Genomic DNA, 23,684 nt, shown 5'->3' on the forward strand with positions numbered 1-23,684 from the left:
AGTGCACAGTGGCATATACATTTACTACTTTTAAGAACATAAGAAAGAAGGAACACTGCAATAGGCCTACTGGCCTATGCGAGGCAGGTCCATTTCACCCACCAGCTTAAGCCAGTGCCTTTTCTTACCATGTACCCTCTACACAAATAACCACACATAGAAGAGAGGAGCTTACGATGACGTTTCGGTCTGACTTGGATCATCTTCAAAGTCACACTAACAAAAAGGAGAGAAGAAGGGAGTATATGTAGGCCAGGAGGTAGTAGTGGTATTAAGCTCCTCTCTTCTATGTGTGGGTTATTTGTGTATCATTCCAGTCATGGTATTGTGCCTTTTTTTGTTATTCATGTTCCTCTCTTTCTCTGCACTCTTCACATCTGCAACTCTTAATTTCTTGACTCAGAAATTTGTACTTTCCACAGTTTGTTCTTTCTCCTTGGCCACCCTTCCAATTTCATAAACTCTACCTACTTGCATGCTAAATGGACTTTCTCCTCCTGTGAAATCTGTCATTTACTTTCCCAGTATTTCCAGTCTTCTAAATCTTAACAACACTGTTCTTTAGACATCAAGCTACCTTCTTTTTACCAAATTAATATTCTTCATAGTAATCATATTCAAACCTCTCTTCCTGCCACTGATGCTTCTAGAATCTACTCCATTTCCTGCTGCTCTTGTCTGCTCCAATACTTTGGAGAAACTGGCCACTACCTGACAGACTTAAGAAGCACTTGCTGACAATAAATATAAATACTCTTTTTTTTTTTTCTGTCGTCTGAGGGATCACAGTCATTCTGTTAACTTGTCCTCTGCCAAAACTGTCTACCCTTATGTTAGCCTTCACAGATGCAGTCTTGGCGAAGAATTCTTTATACACAACATTCCTAATATAAATCTTAGTTTTGGCTTTGTCTCTGTAGATGTCTTCCTTTCTTATTACACTGTCAAATGCTCCAAACTTCAAAACATTCATAACTTGACCTGACCTTTATTGCCTCTTTCTACCTCTTCACTTTTCCTATATTTCCATTGCCATTCCATTCTTCTGTCTAGGTGGGTTATCTCCTCTGGGTTTTTTCCCACAGGAATTTTGTAATACACTCATGGAACATTATCTCTCCTGCAGTGTTCCTCTGTTCTCTTGTTCCTTAGACTACCTCCACTGTTATTACTGCTGTTTCTTCTGTTTCTTAACTAAGATTCCATTCTGAGCCCCTTTTCTCAATACCACTACTACCTTCTTATTGCTTCCTCCTTTACTGCTGTTGCCACTGCCCACTAATACTGCTACTTTCACTACTACTACTACCACTAATACTACTTTCACTACTACTGCTTCCACTACTACTACTTCCACTAATACCACTACTAATACTATTACTTCCATTAATACTACTACTACTTTCACTACTACTACTTCTACCACTAATCTATTACCACCACTAATACTACTACTACTACTACCACCACTAATACTGCTACTACTTCAACTACTACTACTACTACTTCCACTAATACTACTACTACTTCCACTAATACTACTACTACCACCACCACCACTACTACCACTAATACTGCTTCCACTAATACTACTACTACCACCACTAATACTACTACCACCACCACTAATACTTCTACTTCTTCCACTACTACTACTATTACTTCTACTGCTTTTGTTCTTGCTAGTGCTTCTACTACTACTACTGCCACTATATTATTACTAGTTCCCCCCTTTCCCCCTGGTATATATATTCCGACTCCCCTGTGTGCTTCTGTGTGACTAGTTAATGGTCTAATTCGGAACGAAACTTTGTCATAGGTTTCAGTCCCTTAAGTTCAGGTTATTTGTGTATTGTTCCCGGCACAGCATTATGCTTTTCATTCTTTATGTACTGGATTGTATAATAACCCTTAAATGGTCCAAAGTATATATAGGTTCACTCGCTAAATATTTTGAAAAAAAAAAAAAAAAATATAGAAAAAAAGAGCACATTTTTTTAAGTGTTTTAGAATAAAAAAAAATTAGGGTCAGTACTTACAGAGATATGAGGCAGAGAAGTTGGCACTGGATGCTCGCGTGACGGCAACATGGGATCCTGCCACTTGCAGAAGTGTTACCTATATACCTTTTTTTCTATTTTTCTATTTTTCATATTATTTTGTATAATTTTTATGTTCTGATAATTACAATTTATAGTAGTTCTTGTCATTTCATAACCAATCTTTGTTCTGACACTAGTATTAGGTACTGAAATTGTACTCAAATTGTCACAAAGACATTGACAGGTAGACATTTACACCTGCCTTGGTCATTTACTATTGTCTTGGAATGTATACAAAGTATTTATAGGTCCCAGCAATGTTTTGGATATGTGGAAGTATATAATAATGAGGAGGAGGAGGAAGAGGAAGAGGAGGAGGAGGAAGAGGAAGAGGAGGAAGAGGAAGAGGAGGAAGAGGAGGGGGAAGAGGAAGAGGAGGAGGAGGAAGAGGAAGAAGAGGGGGAAGAGGAAGAAGAGGAGGGGGAAGAGGAAGAGGAGGGGGAAGAGGAAGAGGAGGGGGAAGAGGAAGAGGAGGGGGAAGAGGAAGAGGAGGAAGAAGAGGAGGGGGAGGAGGAGGAAGAGGAAGAGGAGGAGGAGGAGGAGGAAGAGGAGGAGGAGGAGGAAGAGGAAGAGGAGGAGGAAGAGGAAGAAGAAAGAAGAAAGAAGGAAGGAAGAAGAAGAAAAAGAAGAAAAAAGAAGAAGAAGAAGAAGAGGAGGAGGAAGAGGAGGAAGAGGAAGAGGAGGAGGAGAAGAAGAATAATAGGTAATAATAAGTTCCCTTGAAGCATGAAAAACAAAGTCCACCCTTGACAGTGACATGATAACATCTGATAAGAGCCGAGTTTGATGAGCATACCACAAGGGTGGGGGAGGGTGCAGCTGATAAGAAAAGATTAGAGGTGACATTTGATGAGCATCAGCCCTTGCTTTGTTTTCGCTGGTACAAACATGTCTGTCTATTTCTGTCAAACTCCCTGTCTATCTGTCTATCCATCTAGCTCTGTCTCAGAGAGAGCCACAAGACTGCGTCATCACGTTTACTCGCATCTTCAAGCGGAGTATAGCACTTTGTCTGGATTTTTATGGGTTATCCTAGGTAATATATGCTACGTATACTTGTATTTATGTGTACCTGTGAGACAGAGATAGAGACAGATTGAAAGAGATAGACAGAGACAGATAGACAAAGGCAGAGACAGAGACACACACACAGATACAGAAACAGACACACAGATAGATAGAGACATAGAGACAGATACAGACAGAGACAGAGATACAGACAGAGATCGACAGACCCTAAACTTGGGGTTAACATCACTTTCCTCTTAAAAGAGGAGTGTTAATATGATGTTACATCAGTGAATCCTTGGTGTTTGCCGCACTGTTTGCTCTAGCTGGGGCTCAATTTAACTGGCGTTCCCACAGGGTACTAAGCGGTCCCAGATTTTTTTAATACTGGCATCTCAGGCCAGTATTGCCAAATTTGGAGGCAGGAAAATTAAAACGTATATACGTATACGTTTGGGGCACTACGCGTAAGAACATATATATACGTTTGGACATTAGGGATTAATATATTAAGTTATATACAGGGTGCAAGGAATTACCTGTTTATGATTATCTTATGTATAGCCTCAGCAGCACAGCCATTGAACATTAAAATGGTATAAAATACCGACAGGTTGTTAGGTAAGACACACATGCAACAGTTAGGTATCTTTATTATGAAACGTTTCGCCTACACAGTAGGCTTCTTCAGTCAAGTACAGAAAAGTTAATAGAAGCAGAAGATACTTGAAGACGATGTAATCAGTCCATCACCCTTAAAGTTTTGAGGTGGTCAGTCCCTCAGTCTGGAGAAGAGCATTGTTCCATAGTATGAAACAATATTGTTTCATAATAAAGATACCTAACTGTTGCATATGTGTCTTACCTAACAGCACAGCCATTCTTGTAGTGTCTTGTGTACAGTGTATTTTTTATGATTGTTTTTAGAATTCCATCTCATTTTCATATTTTTTATTATGGTATGATTATCATTACCTGTTTGTAGCTACAGTGATAGTTATTTTGTATTACTCCATCTTCCTCCTGTCTTATGAGTGCACACCATAAAAAAATGATGAGAATAATAAAAGTATTCAGGCTATCTTTATGTCCATGTTGTCATTGGGTTGAAAGGTTGTGATGGCCCCCAAGGGGCTCCTAGTTGATCTCACTGCTCAGAGATTAACTACCATTATGCTTTTGTGAATATAAATATTTTTATCTATGTTAATATTATTTAAAAAAAATCTAAAATATAATTTTCCTCATATTTTCACTGATAGAAATAGGGAAAAGGAGTAAGGGAGCAGAGGAGGGTAGAGAGGGAGGGAGGAGCAAATGTATACATTGCTGTCAACAGCACCCCACCCTAACATGTGTATCTTTATTTATCACAGAATATGAATTAACCAAACTGATGCACAGTATATTTTGTTTTTTTAACAAGTCGGCTGTCTCCCACCGAGGCAGTACATATACATTATATGTTGTGGTTACATTATATTCAGTTTCCTCTCATTTAATATGTAACTCTTAAACAATCTGTCCATAAATATTAAAATGCAGTCTCCATACTTGCATATAAAAACATACACAAAATACCAGTGCACTTGGTAAAATATACAGAAAATATCGATACAGTTAAAACAAAATTCAGCCTCAGAAAAGATCTTAACTATTAAGTCTTTAGACTTTGTTCAGTCCTTAGCAAACAAATGTGAGCTCTCTCTACATGCATTTAGTAACAAACAAACAAAATTATTTACTTAAAAGAATCTGTTTGAATTCTTTAGAATTCCAGTTACTGGGTGCCCGTGAGCATTTAGCCTCTCCTCACTTAATGATGGAGTTCCTTTCCTAAGACCATGTCGGTAAATGAATTCATCACTAAGCAAGGAGAATACTATAATGGTAGTGAGTTTGTGTCAGCCATCTTTGATATTGTTTTAATGTCACCTTTGCACCATTGATAACACTTTTAGTATACATTGGACCCCTGCTAATTCGCAGTTCCGAATTCACGGCTTCAGTAATTCACAGATTTTTCCTTAGAACCTAACTAATAATTGTTCTCGGAAATCCTCGCAAATTCACAGAATTTTTTTTTTCCGTGGCAATATATAATTTTTCATGTGTTTTAACACTAAATATTAAGAAAAATATACAGTGGACCCTCGCCTAATGATATTAATCCGTTCCTGAGAGCTCATCGTTAGCCGAAATTATAGTTAGCCAAATTAATTTTCCCCATAAGAAATAATGGAAATCCAATTAATCCAATATACATTTCCCTACAAAGAAAACAATGAGACATGCACAGTAACTTCATAAATAAATGTTAAAATGACACTTACCTTTATTGAAGAGTATTGAGTGATGAGACACTGTTTTTCTTGAACACTCTGGGACTTTCAGAGTGATACACGAGTAAACCGGCTTCACTTTGCAATCCCCACTAGCATTACAACAAAACATGAGAGTTAGCCTGTCTTTCACAGGCTTGTGTCCTGGGAGTGCATTTTCTTCCTGAGTAATGTAGGTCCTGTTTGGCATTTTCTTCCAGAACAGGCCTGTTTCGTCACAATTGAACACTTGTTGGGGTTGGAATTTTTCAGCTTCACCATGCCTTATCGCACTGTGTATGCCACTACAATTTTTAAATCTCTCAAACTAACCTTTGCTGGCCTTAAATTCACCAATATGAGCACTAGTTCCAGGCATTTTTTTCCTGTTTACCTGGGTGTTAGTCGACTTGTGGGTCGCATCCTGGGGGACAAGATTAAGGACCCCAATGGAAATAAGTTAGACTGTCCTTGATGATGCACTGGCTTTCTTGGGTTATCGTGGGTGGCTAACCATCTGGGGTTAATTGTTTCTCGGTAATTGTTTCCCCGTTAAGCCACACCAACAACACACACTCCACATCTTCGAGTAGTACAGCTGATGGTGGTGCAGCAGCAGCAACAGCTGACTGTGGTGCAGCAACAGCTGATGGTGGTGCAGCAGCAGCAACAATGGTGGTGCAGCAGCAGCTGACCATGGTTGCAGCAACAGCTGACTTTGGTGCAGCAGCAGCTGACTGCTGACTTTGGTGCAGCAGCAGCTGACTTTGGTGCAGCAGCAGCTGACTGTGCTGCAGCAGCATCTGACTTTGGTGCAGCAGCAGCTGACTGTGGTGCAGCAACAGCTGACTGGTCCAGCAACAGCTGACGGTGGTGCAGCAGCAGCTGACCATGGTACGATAGTATTTCAATAGTATTTCTCACCCTTTTTACCACAGGGTTGGCACTTGAAGCTTTCTTTGTTCCCATGGTGGCTTATTTAGCAGTTACAAGCGCTATAAACAAAGGAATATAATACAAAATGTATCGAATGTATGCATGCAACCAGCCACCCTGGCTTGTAAACAATGACGGCAGGATAGCTGAGGCACTTGGGCTGGACGGACAGGTTTGGGAGGAATCACGTTGGGCGAGTTTTTTATCGTGAGGCGAGGCAAAATTTTTGCATTCGAATGCCTCGTATGGTGGAATTAACGTTATGCGATGCGTTCATTAGGCGGGGGTCCACTGTAATTATTTTTGTAACATAAATATTAATGTAAATTCAGCAAAATTTCCATATAAAATATAATGCTGTATAATTTTTTTTTGTGCTATTGAGAAAACGGTATCATTCATTATTGGTGAGTACCCGTACACTTAACTTTACTTTTACTAAATTAAATTATTACTGTATATTTACTGTATGTATACCAGAGAAAACATGGGTGCACGAATTACAGTATATGTACCAAAGAAAACGGGGGAAACATCAGTGTTTTACATTCTAGCACTGTGGGATACAGCAGTGCAGTACTGTATATGGGTTTATCTTTAAATTTTTTTTTTTTTTTGAGGGTGATGTATGAAGCTGGGTTTGAAATTAAATTAAAGTGTTTTGGGGGGCATATTTAAGGTTTAAACTATAAAAATAGGCATTTATGGGCATTTGTTATCCACGTCCAGAATTTGCAGTTTTTCCAAATTTGCGGGTGGTCTTGAAACTTAACCCCCGTGAATTTAGGGGGGACTTCTGTATTTTTAAATGTTTATACAGGAGTGTACTGTTTATTATAATAAACAGAGTAGAGGTAGTCAGCTTAATATTCATTATTAGGTTGTATACTGGTCAGAGAGCCAATCGTAAGTCCAAGTCGTCGGTAAACAAGTACGTCGCTAAGTGAGGAGAGGCTGTAATTTCAACCAAATGTTATTGAAGAACTGTACCTAAGTCCTAATTGTCCTGGAAAGTTTGAAAGGGTTCTAAGAAGTGTGATCACCAACCACTTGGCTTCCCAACAATTGCACAACTCAGATCAACATGGGTTTAGAGCAGGGTGCTCCTGTCTCTCAGATCTGTTGGACCATTATGAACATAAGAAAGAAGGAACACAGCAACAGGCCTACTGGCCTATGCGAGGCAGGTCCAGTACTCCCACCAGCTTAAGCCAATGCCTTGACCTAGTCGGGTCAGTTACGTCAGTTAAGGGAGGAGCACAGCATCCCACCTAGTGGCACAAGCTAGTCAGGTCCAACTCACACCCACTCATGTATTTATCCAACCTAATTTTAAAACTACACAACGTCTTAGCTTCTATAACGGTACTCGGGAGTTTTTTCCACTCATTCACAGCTCTATTACCAAACAAGTGCTTTCCTATATCCTTCCTGAATCTGAATTTTTCCAATTTAAAACCATTGTTGTGAGTCCTGTCTATGTTAGATATTTTTAGCACACTATTTACATCCCCTTTATTAATTCCTGCTTTCCATTTATACACCCCCAATCATTTTTTTTTTTTAACAAGTCGGCTGTCTCCCACCAAGGCAGGGTGATCCAAAAAGAAAGAAAATACCCAAAAAGAAAATACTTTCATCATCATTCAACACTTTCACCTTACTCACACATAATCACTGTTTTTGCAGAGGTGCCCAGAATACAACAGTTTAGAAGTATGTGCGTATAAAAATACACAATATATCCCTCCAAACTGCCAATATCATATCCCCCCTAATTCTATGCCTTTCTAGAGAGTGCAGATTCAGGGCCCTCAGTCTATCCTCATAGGGAAGATTTCTGATACATGGGATCAACTTTGTCATCTTCCTTTGTACGTTTTCCAGTGCATTTATATCCAGTCTGTTATACGGTGACCTAAACTGCGCAGCACAATCTAAATGAGGCCTAACCAAAGATAGAGTTGAAGAACAACCTGAGGACTTCTATTATTTATACTTCTTACTATGAAGCCAAAGATTCTTTTTTTTTTATTTTTATTATCACACCGGCCGATTCCCACCAAGGCAGGGTGGCCCGAAAAAGAAAAACTTTCACCATCATTCACTCCATCACTGTCTTGCCAGAAGGGTGCTTTACACTACAGTTTTTAAACTGCAACATTAACACCCCTCCTTCAGAGTGCAGGCACTGTACTTCCCATCTCCAGGACTCAAGTCCGGCCTGCCGGTTTCCCTGAATCCCTTCATAAATGTTACTTTGCTCACACTCCAACAGCACGTCAAGTATTAAAAACCATTTGTCTCCATTCACTCCTATCAAACACGCTCACGCATGCCTGCTGGAAGTCCAAGCCCCTCGCACACAAAACCTCCTTTACCCCCTCCCTCCAACCCTTCCTAGGCCGACCCCTACCCCGCCTTCCTTCCACTACAGACTGATACACTCTTGAAGTCATTCTGTTTCGCTCCATTCTCTCTACATGTCCGAACCACCTCAACAACCCTTCCTCAGCCCTCTGGACAACAGTTTTGGTAATCCCGCACCTCCTCCTAACTTCCAAACTACGAATTCTCTGCATTATATTCACACCACACATTGCCCTCAGACATGACATCTCCACTGCCTCCAGCCTTCTCCTCGCTGCAACATTCATCACCCACGCTTCACACCCATATAAGAGCGTTGGTAAAACTATACTCTCATACATTCCCCTCTTTGCCTCCAAGGACAAAGTTCTTTGTCTCCACAGACTCCTAAGTGCACCACTCACTCTTTTTCCCTCATCAATTCTATGATTCACCTCATCTTTCATAGACCCATCTGCTGACACGTCCACTCCCAAATATCTGAATACGTTCACCTCCTCCATACTCTCTCCCTCCAATCTGATATTCAATCTTTCATCACCTAATCTTTTTGTTATCCTCATAACCTTACTCTTTCCTGTATTCACCTTTAATTTTCTTCTTTTGCACACCCTACCAAATTCATCCACCAATCTCTGCAACTTCTCTTCAGAATCTCCCAAGAGCACAGTGTCATCAGCAAAGAGCAGCTGTGACAACTCCCACTTTGTGTGTGATTCTTTATCTTTTAACTCCACGCCTCTTGCCAAGACCCTCGCATTTACTTCTCTTACAACCCCATCTATAAATATATTAAACAACCACGGTGACATCACACATCCCTGTCTAAGGCCTACTTTTACTGGGAAAAAATTTCCCTCTTTCCTACATACTCTAACTTGAGCCTCACTATCCTCGTAAAAACTCTTCACTGCTTTCAGTAACCTACCTCCTACACCATACACTTGCAACATCTGCCACATTGCCCCCCTATCCACCCTGTCATACGCCTTTTCCAAATCCATAAATGCCACAAAGACCTCTTTAGCCTTATCTAAATACTGTTCACTTATATGTTTCACTGTAAACACCTGGTCCACACACCCCCTACCTTTCCTAAAGCCTCCTTGTTCATCTGCTATCCTATTCTCCGTCTTACTCTTAATTCTTTCAATTATAACTCTACCATACACTTTACCAGGTACACTCAACAGACTTATCCCCCTATAATTTTTGCACTCTCTTTTATCCCCTTTGCCTTTATACAAAGGAACTATGCATGCTCTCTGCCAATCCCTAGGTACCTTACCTTCTTCCATACATTTATTAAATAATTGCACCAACCACTCCAAAACTATATCCCCACCTGCTTTTAACATTTCTATCTTTATCCCATCAATCCCGGCTGCCTTACCCCCTTTCATTTTACCTACTGCCTCACGAACTTCCCCCACACTCACAACTGGCTCTTCCTCACTCCTACAAGATGTTATTCCTCCTTGCCCTATACACGAAATCACAGCTTCCCTATCTTCATCAACATTTAACAATTCCTCAAAATATTCCTTCCATCTTCCCAATACCTCTAACTCTCCATTTAATAACTCTCCTCTCCTATTTTTAACTGACAAATCCATTTGTTCTCTAGGCTTTCTTAACTTGTTAATCTCACTCCAAAACTTTTTCTTATTTTCAACAAAATTTGTTGATAACATCTCACCCACTCTCTCATTTGCTCTCTTTTTACATTGCTTCACCACTCTCTTAACTTCTCTCTTTTTCTCCATATACTCTTCCCTCCTTGCATCACTTCTACTTTGTAAAAACTTCTCATATGCTAACTTTTTCTCCCTTACTACTCTCTTTACATCATCATTCCACCAATCGCTCCTCTTCCCTCCTGCACCCACTTTCCTGTAACCACAAACTTCTGCTGAACACTCTAACACTACATTTTTAAACCTACCCCATACCTCTTCGACCCCATTGCCTATGCTCTCATTAGCCCATCTATCCTCCAATAGCTGTTTATATCTTACCCTAACTGCCTCCTCTTTTAGTTTATAAACCTTCACCTCTCTCTTCCCTGATGCTTCTATTCTCCTTGTATCCCATCTACCTTTTACTCTCAGTGTAGCTACAACTAGAAAGTGATCTGATATATCTGTGGCCCCTCTATAAACATGTACATCCTGAAGTCTACTCAACAGTCTTTTATCTACCAATACATAATCCAACAAACTACTGTCATTTCGCCCTACATCATATCGTGTATACTTATTTATCCTCTTTTTCTTAAAATATGTATTACCTATAACTAAACCCCTTTCTATACAAAGTTCAATCAAAGGGCTCCCATTATCATTTACACCTGGCACCCCAAACTTACCTACCACACCCTCTCTAAAAGTTTCTCCTACTTTAGCATTCAAGTCCCCTACCACAATTACTCTCTCACTTGGTTCAAAGGCTCCTATACATTCACTTAACATCTCCCAAAATCTCTCTCTCTCCTCTGCATTCCTCTCTTCTCCAGGTGCATACACGCTTATTATGACCCACTTCTCGCATCCAACCTTTACTTTAATCCACATAATTCTTGAATTTACACATTCATATTCTCTTTTCTCCTTCCATAACTGATCATTTAACATTACTGCTACCCCTTCCTTTGCTCTAACTCTCTCAGATACTCCAGATTTAATCCCATTTATTTCCCCCCACTGAAACTCTCCTACCCCCTTCAGCTTTGTTTCGCTTAGGGCCAGGACATCCAACTTCTTTTCATTCATAACATCAGCAATCATCTGTTTCTTGTCATCCGCACTACATCCACGCACATTTAAGCAACCCAGTTTTATAAAGTTTTTCTTCTTCTCTTTTTTAGTAATTGTATACAGGAGAAGGGGTTACTAGCCCATTGCTCCCGGCATTTTAGTCGCCTCATACGACACGCATGGCTTACGGAGGAAAGATTCTTTTCCACTTCCCCATGGACAATAGAAGAAATAAAAAAGAACAAGAGCTATTTAGAAAAGGGAGAAAAACCTAGATGTATGTATATATATATATGCATGTGCATGTCTGTGAAGTGTGACCAAAGTGTAAGTAGGAGTAGCAAGATATCCCTGTTATCTTAGCGTGTTTATGAGACAGAAAAAGAAACCAGCAATCCTACCATCATGCAAAACAGTTACAGGTTTTTGTTTCACAGTCATCTGGCAGGACGGTAGTACTTCCCTGGGTGGTTGCTGTCTACCAACCTACTACCTATAAAGATTCTGTTAGCTTTATTTCAGGCACTTATGCACTGTTGTCTTGGTTTCAGATTACTGCTAACCAGAACTCCTGAAACCTTTTCGGAATCCGTAATATTAAGATCTACATTATTTAGTTTGTGTTGCATGGTTATTTTCCTGTCCAACATTTAGAGCTTTGCATTGTCTATATTAAACTGCATCTGCCACTTCTTGGATGCACTGGAGGACAGAGACTGCAAACGTAGTGCAGTAGGTCCTTGAATAATGTCGTTTCGTTCAGTGTTGTTTCATTTTAATGTTGAAAAAAATTGAATAAATACAAATTATTGTAAAATATAAATTCATGAAGTATATGATAATCATACAAATGCACAACAATAAATGATGCTGTAGAAAAATGCTCAGTTCGCTGCCATATTTTTGCTTTGCAAAAATTTATTCCTTTAACCCTGTTGCAATGAGTACTACACCCCTGATGTCTGTGGCCAGAAAAAAGTGACATTACAAACAAAACAAAGTTTTAAAGAGGTTTGATGATGGACAGTGAGGTGTGGTTTTGTTATACGTCATTTCACTTAAAGTCCCAGTTTCCAAGAACCTATTGATGACGTTAAGTGAGAACTTAATGTATACACAGACTTTTGCAATCATGGTGTAATAGCACAAAATGTGTGCTGAAGGGATAGCTGGGAAAGTGGGCAAAGGAATCTTCAACTTTGTAACCAGTAAAACACAAAGAATGATGGTAAACAGAGTTAAGTCAGAGGTAGCTATAGTGTAAAGCTCTGTTCCACAAGGTATAGTACTCACCCCATCATGTTCCTTCTTTTCCTCATATCAGACACAGGCAGAGTTGTAAACCATAGCACTGTGTCATCTTTTGTAGATGATACTAGAATCTCATGAGTGTGTCATCATTGAGGACATGGTAAATCTCCAAATGATATTCACCAAGTTTTCCAGTGGGCCATGAAAACAATATAATGTTCTGTGAAGACAAATTTCAGGTACTTTGTTATGGAAAACTTGAGGAAATAATAGCTAGAATGGAGTATACTACAAACTTGAACCACACTGTAGAACGAAAAACTAACATGAAGGACTTGGGAGTGTTAATGTCAGAGGATCTCACTGTCAAGGATCATAACAATGTCACTATCACAACTGTGAGGAAAATGATAGGATGAACATTGAGAACTTTAAAAACAAGGAATGTCAAGCCAATGATGATGTTTTTTAAGTCACTTGCTCTCTCTAGGCTGGAGTACTGCTGTTCACTTACAGCCGCATTCAGGGCAAGTGAAATCGCACCTCTAAAGAATGTACAGAGAACCTTCACTGCACATATAAGTTCAGTCAAGCACCTTAATTACTGGGAACATTTGAAGTCCCTTGGCCTGTACTCCCATTATTAGTGGCAAGATATATCATAATCTATACCTAGGAAATCCTGGAGGGACTGGTCCCAAATCTGTACACAGGAATCACTCCCTGCAGAAACCAAAGAATAGGCAGACAGTGCAACATACCCCAGTGAAAAACAGGGGTGCCATGTGTACACTAAAAGAAAATGCAATAAGTGCCTGGGCCCCAAGATGATTCAGCAGCTTTCTACCATGACTCACGAAATCGTAATGACACAATTGCAAACATTTGTGGTCACAGTGGTGCCTATGCTAACCTTCCTATGGTGTAGAAATATACCTAGTTGGACGAATCTTATTGTGGCTAGCTGGTCCAATGGCTAACGTGACGGTCAGGAGTTTTTTGACTCTCTGATCGCGGGTTCTATCCCCTCGATCATTTAAGAGGAAACTGGACAGATACCTAAAGTCAGTGCCTGATTAGTTGGGCTGTGTTTCATACATTGGATTGCATGCAACCAGGAGTAACAGCTTGGTTGATCAGACTCTGATCCACTGGGAGACCAGGTCAAGGAGTGGGCCACTGGAGTGTTGATCCTTGGAGGCTCAGATTAGAGTATGTAGGAGAGAGGGAGATTATTTTCCAGTAAAAGTAGGCCTTAGACAGGGATATGTGATGTCACCATGGTGGTTCAGTATATTTAGAGATTTAGTTGTAAGAAAAGTGAATGCTCAGGTGTTGGCAGGAGGTGTGTGATTTAAGAGATAAAGAATCCAATACAGAGTGACATTTGTCACAGTTACTTTTTACTGATTAGTCTGTGCGTTTGGGAGATTCTAAGAGAAGTTGCAGAGGTTGGTGAATGAGTTGGAAAGAGTAAGGTGATGAGGGTAACAAAAAATTTAGGTAATTTAAGACTTTATCAGATTGGAGGGAGGGAGTATGGAGGAAGTGAATGTATTCAGATATTTGGGAGTGGACTTGTCAGCAGATGGGTCTATGAAAGATGAGGTAAATCATAGAATTGATGAAGGGGAATACGGTGAGTGGAGCACTGAGGAGTCTGTGGAGACAGAATGTTATCCATGGAAGCATAGAGGGGAATGTATGAGAGTATAGTGGTACCAACATTCTTATATGGGTGTGAAGCATGGGTGGTGAATGTTGCAACAAGCAGGTGTAAATGTTATGCAGAGAATTCATAGTGTGGAAATTAGGAGGTGATGTGGAGTTACTAAAAGTATCATTCAGAGAGCTGAAGAGGGGTTATTGAGGTGGTTTGGTCATTTAGAGAGGATGGAGCAAAATAGGATGACTTGGAAGGTGTATAAATTTGTAGAGGAGGGATAGGGGTCATCCTAGGAAAGGATAGAGGGAGGGGGTAAAAGAGGTTTTATGTACAAAGGGTTGGGACATGCAGCAGGCATGTGTAAGTATGTTAGATAGGAGTGAATGGAGAGGAATGGATTTTGGGACCTGATGAGCTGTTGGAATGAGAGCAGGGTAATATTTTGTGAAGGGATTCAGGGAAACCAGTTAGCTGGACTTGGGTCCTGGAGGTAGAAGTAAAATGCCTGCACTTTAGAGGAGGGGTTTGAGATATTGGCTGTTTGGAGTGACAGCTAAACTGTCATATCTGGGTGCCTCTGCAAAGACAATGATTATGTGTAAATGATGGTGAAAGTGTCTTTCTTTTTTTTATGGGTCGCCCTACCTCATTGGGAAACGGCTGACGTGTTGAAAAATGAAAGTTTGCTTAAAGCTGCTACCTGTGTGGTGGAGGTACACACATCTTTGGCTTTGGAAGTTCAACAGTTCAGTTAGAAACAATGAGAAGAAGATAAGTTCTTGTGCAATGAGTAATCTGGATCATGACCTACAAAAATGAGAAAGCAGTCAGTGCAGGTAAATAAGACAAAAGTTATATACTGAATATGTGGATGGAACATAAAACAAAGAAAGGTGCCCCAATTAGTGTGCCCAGACAAAGAAGAAAGCCCTATCCCACTATTAAATTGAGAGAAAGAAGGAAAATGTTCACAAAAATGTGTGTGTGTAGTTCTGCTTGGTTTAACTGCATCAAAATACACAGTCTGGTGCATAATACATAGCTTACTGTGGGAAAATGCATATGCTGATCAAGCTTCCATGGGAAACTTTTGTGCTAAGTTGGTGGAAATTATTTCTGAGAATAGCTGCACCCCTGAGCAAATATTTAATGCTGATACTACAGGGATTATTTAACACTTTGACTGTTTCAGGCCCCTTTCTGAAACTTGTCATTCTATGTCGATAAATTTAAAAAAAAAAAAAAAATATCCTATGAAATGATAGAGAATCTTTTCCCGATGGTAATGACACCAAAAGTTCGAAATTTGGTTGAAAACTCATGGAATTATGCTCCTGCGAAGTTAGCGGTCTCGGCGACATATGCGTATCGGCGATTTTGCCGACTTTGAGCCCTATTTTCAGCCAATTCCGTTGTTCCAGTTGACCAAACTCATAGCTATTTCTTTAGAACTCCATTTTATCTATCAGCTGAGTACAAGAAACTGCCCATTTACCAATTTGGACTACCCAATATGGTGGTCAGAAATTGGCAATTTGGCCAATTTCATGCAAAATAAAAAAGATGCCAATTTCAAAATAGGGTCCAGAATAAACAAGGTAGATATTCTTGGCACTAAAATAACATATCCTCTGTTCATTAGTCACATCTCTAGGCCCCTGGTCACAGACCGGGCCGCGGGGGCGTTGACCCCCGGAACTCTCTCCAGGTAAACTCCAGGTAATACAAAAAAATACAAAATTTACTGTTATGCAGACTACTGCATTATTATAAAAATGGTATAAATAATATCAGTGCACTAGTGAAAGAATATTAGACTCCCCAGTTGATGTGTATTGGACGTGTGGTGTGATTTGTTTACTCCTGAACATTGGTAAAAATCGAACATTTCCGCTACTTTGAGCTCAGTTTCAAGGTCGTTTTCATCGTCAAAGTAATGAAAATCATCTCTATTTCTGTAATATGTTTTCCATTTTATCACCTAAGACCATGAAAACGCGAATACAATGATAAATACTATACGAAAATGCACCTCAAAGTCGGCGTTTTAATCCAAAAAAACGATCATAGTTTTTTTTTTTCTCATTACGCACTGTGTGCTTCAGGATTTTTTTAATGTGGTGCACACTGACCACACAGACCCATTCTCTCACATTTGGGCCTACCAGCTTTCTCACGCTTGATTTGAAGCCGCTAGAATTATTGAGTATATATACATCAGAAACAGTGGCGCGTAAGACGTATTTATACGGCGTAAACAGTCAAAGGGTTAAAAAGAAAAAAATGCTATCTAGAACTTGTATTAACAAGCTAGAGAAATTTGCACAAGGATTCGAGGCATCTAAGGATTGTTTCAGTTTGCAAAGTATGCTGATGCAACAGGTCATTTCAAATGCAAGCTTATGGTCATATATCACTCAGAATTCTTGTGCATTAAAAGGACAAGGCAGTAACAGTTTGCTGTTATTTGGCACTCTAAAAGAGGGAAATAGGGTAAAACTTCAATTTTTTGTGTGATGAATTCAAAATGGAGGCTAAGTGATATATTAGAGAAGCAGTGGAATGTGATTAGTGGACAGAGGAAAGGTTGGTTGCTTTAGTGGCTGGAATGCCTGCAGTGTTTAATTTGGACTCTGTTTCTAAATTGGAATTTGTTAAATTATGTGTAAAATTGGCCAAATTACCAACTTCTGGGCAGTTATTAGTTCTGATAGTTGAATGGGTAGGAATTGGGTCAGTTTGAGCAATGGAACTCGTCTAAAATAAGGCTCAAAATGGACAAAATTATTGGTACGTAAATTATCCCCAGACTGCCAACTTTGCACCAGCGTAACTTCATAAGGTTTCCATCAGATTTTGCATTTTTGGTGTTGTCACCTTCAGAAGAAAAGATTCTTTACCATTTCAGAAGAAACTTCGTTTAAAAATTATGACACTATCAACACTCTTAATTTTGGTTGTCGCAATAGTGAAAGGTTTATATGAATTAGAACCGTAAGGTGTAATGCTGATCCTTGTGACACTGCTGCTGCCATTTCCATAGAAAGGATGCTTTTCTTGTTATCACCATTTGCATTTTCCTTTCAAGTGATAAATTTCACCAACTGTAGTAGTTTGACATTTATTCTTTCTGTGCTTTGTAGTTTTTCAGATTAGTCTTTCATGAGGAATTACTTCAAAAACTTTCTTGGATTTAAATATTTGTAGATATGTATGGGTGAAAAACAGTATGTGAAGAGGTGTGTGTGTCTTTAGAGTGGGTGAGAGTGAGTGGAGAATAGGATGTGAATGGGCATAGAGGAATTGTTTTTATTTTATTTAGGGGAAGTGCTCAATCTGTAGGGGTCGCACAGTGACCACTACAACAGGAATGTGGGATAGTTAAAGAGCAAGTCTGGATGGAGGAATTTATTTACAGATTTTTTTAACAAATAAATTTATATAGCAAAATATACTATCTAGGATAGACTGGTGTTTTTTTTTTTTTTTTTTTTTTTTTTTTTTTTTAAACACCCCACCCATCTCCCACTGAGGTAGGGCAAGCCAAAAAAGAACTTTACAGAGTTTTTCTTCTTTTTACATTTAGTAATATATACAAAAGGGATTACTAGATCCTTGCTTCCGACATTTTAGTTGCCTCGTACGACACATGTCTTATGGAGGAAAGATTCTTTTCCACTTCCCCATGAAGATAAAAGGAAATAAATAAGAACAAGAACTATTAAGAAAATAGGAGAAAACTCGAGTGTATTTAGCAGATTGGTGATCTCTCCATCAATTTTTGTTAATGTGATCAAACAATATGTAGTTATTGTAGTATTACTGTTCTTTTGAATGGATAGCTTTGTAACTAATTATTTCTTTTACATTTCAGGTTAAGACTAACTTCAGGACAGCCATTACCATCCCAGAAAAATCATGGTCACGGTTTCGAGACATATTTGCTGATTATGTAGACAAAATGAAGGATGGTGGAGAGAAGGGCCCTAGTGAGAGTAATAAATGAGTTGTGTGGCAGTGTTAGGTATGCTAAAAGATTGACTGGTGACAGGCAGGTGTGGGGATAGTGCCGTGTTGTGGCAGTCATTAAGTGGTCACACTAGTGCTGAGAGATCATACTGTTGCCACCTACCCTCAGGAGGACCCCGTTGTTACTCCAGCACATGTGTTGGCTGCCATTCCCACCACAAACTGCCAATTTACTCCCAGTCTACTTTTGTATAAAGTGTAAAGAGAAGTCTATAACTAGAGTCGTTTATTGTATAGCTTATGAACCAATTACAGATACCAGTGAGAACAAGAAATCTGTTGCTTCTGTTTGGAGAAGGAAAGGAAATATGCCCTTGGTAGACTTCCAGAGCTATAGAAAATGGAATTATAGACAGACAAGTGATAAATATAATTCTACAAGACGTACTGTCATTGGCAGCATTGTAACTTGCTGATGTGGGAATTACAATAACCGATTGCCTGTGTGTGTAGCATTTAAAGAACTCGCTGTGATATATATCACACAACTGTGAGTGAATCGTTGAATAGAAAGCTTGGTGAACCCAGTATAGAGAAATTCTACAGGACTCAACATAGACATGGCTCACAGCAGATAACATAAACAGTAATTGTTCAGAAAATTGTGGTAAATAATTGAACTATTGTTACTGTTGTGAGAGGCCATACTAGGCCAGTGCCCATTAAGCAGTGTGGTGGAGTTGAGCCTTGGAGTGGTGCACTGCTGCCCAGTCCACACACCTACCATGCACCCTCTGCATGACTACTTGCAAGGTATGGTTTATACCAGCAGATCAAGATGACAGCAATATGGAACTAACAGGAATCACATAAACTCATGAGTGTAAGGAGGTTATGATGGGTGTGTGGTGGTGGGCAGCAGTTGTGTGCCGCCGTCCCGATGCGGACTGACCTCACCAGCCACTGCCACCAGTTGTCATGTTGTCTTTCATTGCCACTACCCAACTTAGCAGCAGATGTACCAGCAGGAGCAAGAGCAACAACCATGGAGCTAGTTCAAGAAGTGGGGACAGTACGGTTTGTGCCGTCAGCAAGTCAGATCAACATTGTCGGCAGATACGTGAAGCCAGGAATAGACTGTACATCATACACGTGTAATAGCATCATGGTGCCCAAGTTAAGTGGCAGAGTACCGTCCTGTCCCCCTGTTGCCTGCCTGCCTTGATGGATTGCCCTCTAGCCTCCATGGGTTCCCACCCAACTCGCCAACAGTGCCATCAGCAGAGCCTCAGGACCTGTCCTCTTGTTCCTTATAAATCTGAAAAATAATTGACAAGCTTTTGGAAAGAAGTAACATGAACAACATAAAGACTTGACTGTTTTGGTCAGGAATGGTGCTGGCCATTGATAGGGTTTGTGATGCCTTCACTGTTAGCTTCTGCTGGTATTGCCAGTGGACCAATAGGTCAGGTAGGACAGTGCTCGAGGCTGTGGCTAGGCACCATCAAAATTCACCGACTTTCCCCATCTACGAAGACTGAAACCTCAAGTCAGGACACATCACACTTTGTTTACTTACTTTGTAAAATGATTTGCTATAGATAGAGACTTCATTAGTATGTGAATTATCTTGCTGTAAAATCATGTCATGCTTCTTCTAAGTGCAGAGTTTGGGATGTCAGTGGTGGACCATACGCTTCATGAAACATAAAGTGTTGGACAACAAATTCAAACTTCCTCATCCTTCATATCATGGCTTATCTTGTGGACCGTGGTAAGGTATTATTTGCTGGTGTATTTGGAAGAAGCACGACAGGAAAACATGCAAGAATGATTGACACAGCTTTAATAGTAACAGAGTAGGAAGAAATGGGAGTTTACATACATCTATAATTGATACTGAGAGTTTTTTTGTGAAAAAGATTTATGTAACTAATCATGTTATTTATATGAATGAACACTTTCTACATAAAACTGTAAAAACTGTTTGGTAGGGTTTTGGCCATGTGTATTGAGCTGGTAATAATGTGTGATCCCCAGACCAGGCCTGATCACTCATCCTCACCACCATGTTTCTGTTCCACCTGTATATACAATCAGTCCTGGGCATTTTGCCCCCCATACATTTCTTTTTTGCTGATTTTTCATGAGCATCCTAGACTGGTCTGCAGTCTTGTGTGTGTGTGCGCGCGCTTATTTTTTTTGTTTCCAGAGGTATCATGTTATCTGTATTTCACGATTTTTGTTGGATAAAGGATGTGTAGTTGATAGGTTTGTGTATTAGAGTACTCAGAAGCATTGGTTTTTTTTTTTATACAAAGTGTGTAGAAGTAAGGAGGGCAAGACATAAACTGTAGTGCAGACCAATCTAAGGAGTGCACAATGGCTCTGGCTTGTCTCGGTGGCCCAGTGCTGGCTGATGGCATTGGATCTCTGCTTATGGCAGGAGTATAATTGTTTTTATGTTAATATTAGATTTAAAATTTTCATTAATTTGTAATGCCGTATTGGTTTTCCTTATTGAGTATTGTGCCTGTTTCCCTCCATGTTGCTCATCTGCAGTTGAATGCAAGATAAGAGCAACTGACATCTAGCAGTTTTATAAAAAAAAATTCTTTGAAAATTGGAAATGTTTATTTTTTAAATTATTTGTGTATGAAGGAAACATAATTATGTATGAAAATACATATATATGTGAATTTGTTGTTATATTTTAGTGGAAAAAATCAACAATGGGTGACATTGTGTGCTGACATGAGGCAAGTATAGCTGTTAGCCAGCATCTGTGTCCTGGCCAGGCTTGTAGGCGCCCTTCTACCAAGCACACCCACATGGGTAGTGTGAGCTTGGCATAGCCACTTTTGTGACTAAGGCAAAATTTCTTATCAGTTTTTGGTGTGCTGTATGTAATGGGATTTTCTATACTGGAAATTTGTAGAAAAAAAAGTGGTTGGACGTTTATTGGCAGATTGTGGGAAAATAGAAAGGTGTGGAATGTAAACTCGGCATGGAACGTGCTTGAGCATACAGTAACTTCATGCTCCTATGCGTTTAACATGCTAGTAGAAGAAAGGCTGCAGGTGGAGGCAGGAACTGTTTACATCTAGAGCTAGCACCATTACTGTAGCAGGATTAAGGTAAATGGAGTAGGAAAGTGGGTGACTGTTATAGCCAAGGGTTATTTACTAGGTGGAGAATGAATGGGAGCCTCAAGCTACTGATGCAGGCAAGCATTTCCGTACGTATTTGTGTGTCCATGTCTGTTGCTCCATGTTGACCATCCCCGAGTAGGATACTTCAATCTGTGTTACCAAACAGTGATGAATAGAAGCCTTCATTGTTTGTGTTTTCAAGCCAATTCACTGCCATTTTTTGTCGTATCATGGTGATGGAATTGAAGAAGTATAAACAGTCCAGGGTGTTGGCTCACTGTGTGAGTGGAGTTCAGCTGTGAAAGTGATTTTTTTTTTTCACATTGATATTGGGAATTTTTGCCCGGTTTTGATGGGGTTTGAAGGAATTTGATGCTTGTTATGCCTGGTTTAAGCAAGAAAGGCAATTTAGTTTCCTGAAAAGCATTTATTTTCTTTTGTTAGGAGCAGCTATTCTCCTTTGATTTTTCATATAGCTTTTGTCTTTCATTGGTCATACATTGATTCTGAATTGCTTTAAGTCTTGCCCTGTTACAATTAATGATCCATGATGTATTAGTCTCACTTAAATTCTATCTCTTTGGCAAGAAATAAAAAAAAAAAAAAAAGATCAAAAGGGATCTTGTGTTCTTGTACTACTATTATGTCCTTGTGTGTCTTGATAAGCTTTGTCATTCTTCAACTATTTCTGAAAAGGCTAAATTGCAACAGTATGTGATATTCCAAAATCTCTGCATATACAAGAAACATTGGAGAAATTGAAATTTTGTGATCATCACAAGGAATTGCCAAGCAGATCTCTCAAAAAATTTTTGATGTAATTATGAAATGAAACTTTTTTTGATTGCAAGATAATTTTTAAAATTTTTATGATTATAATTTGTTATACAATGATCAACAAACCTTAGAGAAAATATGAGAAAAGACCCGCATCTGTGACCAAGTTTATTATATGAAACTACCTATGGATCATGAATTTTATTACTCCAAAATTATATCCCTTGTAGATGCTTAAAAACTTCTAACTGATAGCAGGCACACTGGATGACACTCCCAAGCAAGGGTGGAAACAGATTTAACAGGAGGTGTGGAGAATCATTTCTCACACTCAATTTTTTAAATGTTTTTTATAAAAGAAATTTTATTTTATTTATTTTTCTTACTATAAAGGTCAAACATTCACACATGCACGAGTGGTCTTCATTGCAAGAGGTTGTTGGAAGTTGCGTACCAAACAACAATTGGTGCTTTGTTTGTCAGTCAGGACTTGGCAATACATAGGCTTTGATTGTAGAAGTTGATTTTGATTACCCTTTCTCTGACAAGTTATTAATAAAAAATTTATACTGACAAATTAGCTAAAAGGATTTATAGACACACAAAATATGTTGTTCAAATTTCTGTGCTCCTCTTGTACTTCAATTATGTTTTGTTGAAAATTCTTTATAACTAAGTAAGAACAAGGACAGCGAAGGTACTGTACTACTGGACTGTAAATTTTCTCAATCCACTTCCTTGTATTGAAGAGAGAATGTGTGTGCAAGTGTATGAAAGTGATTACCACTTATATTTCCCCTTTGCAACCCACTATGAAGTGTGACCAGTTACATAACTGACCAGTATTTGCATGTATTTTGATACAAAATTTTACAAGTTTTTGTATATTTCATTAAATATTATTAAACAATTTATCCTAACTGCAATAACTTCAGATTTACATAAAGATTTGGAAGTGATATTTTAAAAGTTTGATTGATAAGGATGTTAAAAGTAGTGTCTTCTGTACTCAAAACCTAACTGTGTGATTAAAAAACAATCAAATGTCATGTCCTTTTAAATTGTGAACTGGCATTTTGATATTTTAAACTTCATAACCTTAATTTGTGTGTGTATAGACATACTGTCCACATTAAAATTGGGAGTGAAGCCATTACAGAACTAAACATTTGTTTCTTGTCCACCATTGGTTATTATAAGTATTTTGAATTTGCATGGGTGAATGAAAAGGGGCCATGATACCATAAACTAGACTGGAAGGAGTATGAGCACAAAATCCCTATATTGGTATGGGCATCAAACTTTTTGTTTCCTTGATTGGGGAATCTGATAGCAGAAAACTTTGAAAAAAGTACACCAAAAGCACTTCTTGTGGT

At 39.1% G+C, this 23,684-nt stretch overlaps 1 protein-coding gene across 2 annotated transcripts in view; it reads left to right on the top strand.

Annotated features, from left to right (window-relative positions):
• Window positions 1–23,474, top strand: part of Pur-alpha (Purine-rich binding protein-alpha) — a 358,677-nt gene extending 335,203 nt beyond the window's left edge. For both annotated transcript variants that reach the window (XM_070093372.1, XM_070093373.1), the window contains exon 6: window positions 18,285–23,474. In XM_070093372.1, the coding sequence (XP_069949473.1) occupies window positions 18,285–18,416 (132 nt within the window). In that variant the 3' untranslated portion in view covers window positions 18,417–23,474. The remainder of the gene's footprint in view (window positions 1–18,284) is intronic.
• The last annotated feature ends 210 nt before the right edge of the window (window positions 23,475–23,684 follow it).

This window comes from Cherax quadricarinatus, chromosome 42 (assembly GCF_038502225.1).
Source record: "Cherax quadricarinatus isolate ZL_2023a chromosome 42, ASM3850222v1, whole genome shotgun sequence".
NCBI classification, from domain to species: Eukaryota; Metazoa; Arthropoda; class Malacostraca; order Decapoda; family Parastacidae; genus Cherax; species Cherax quadricarinatus.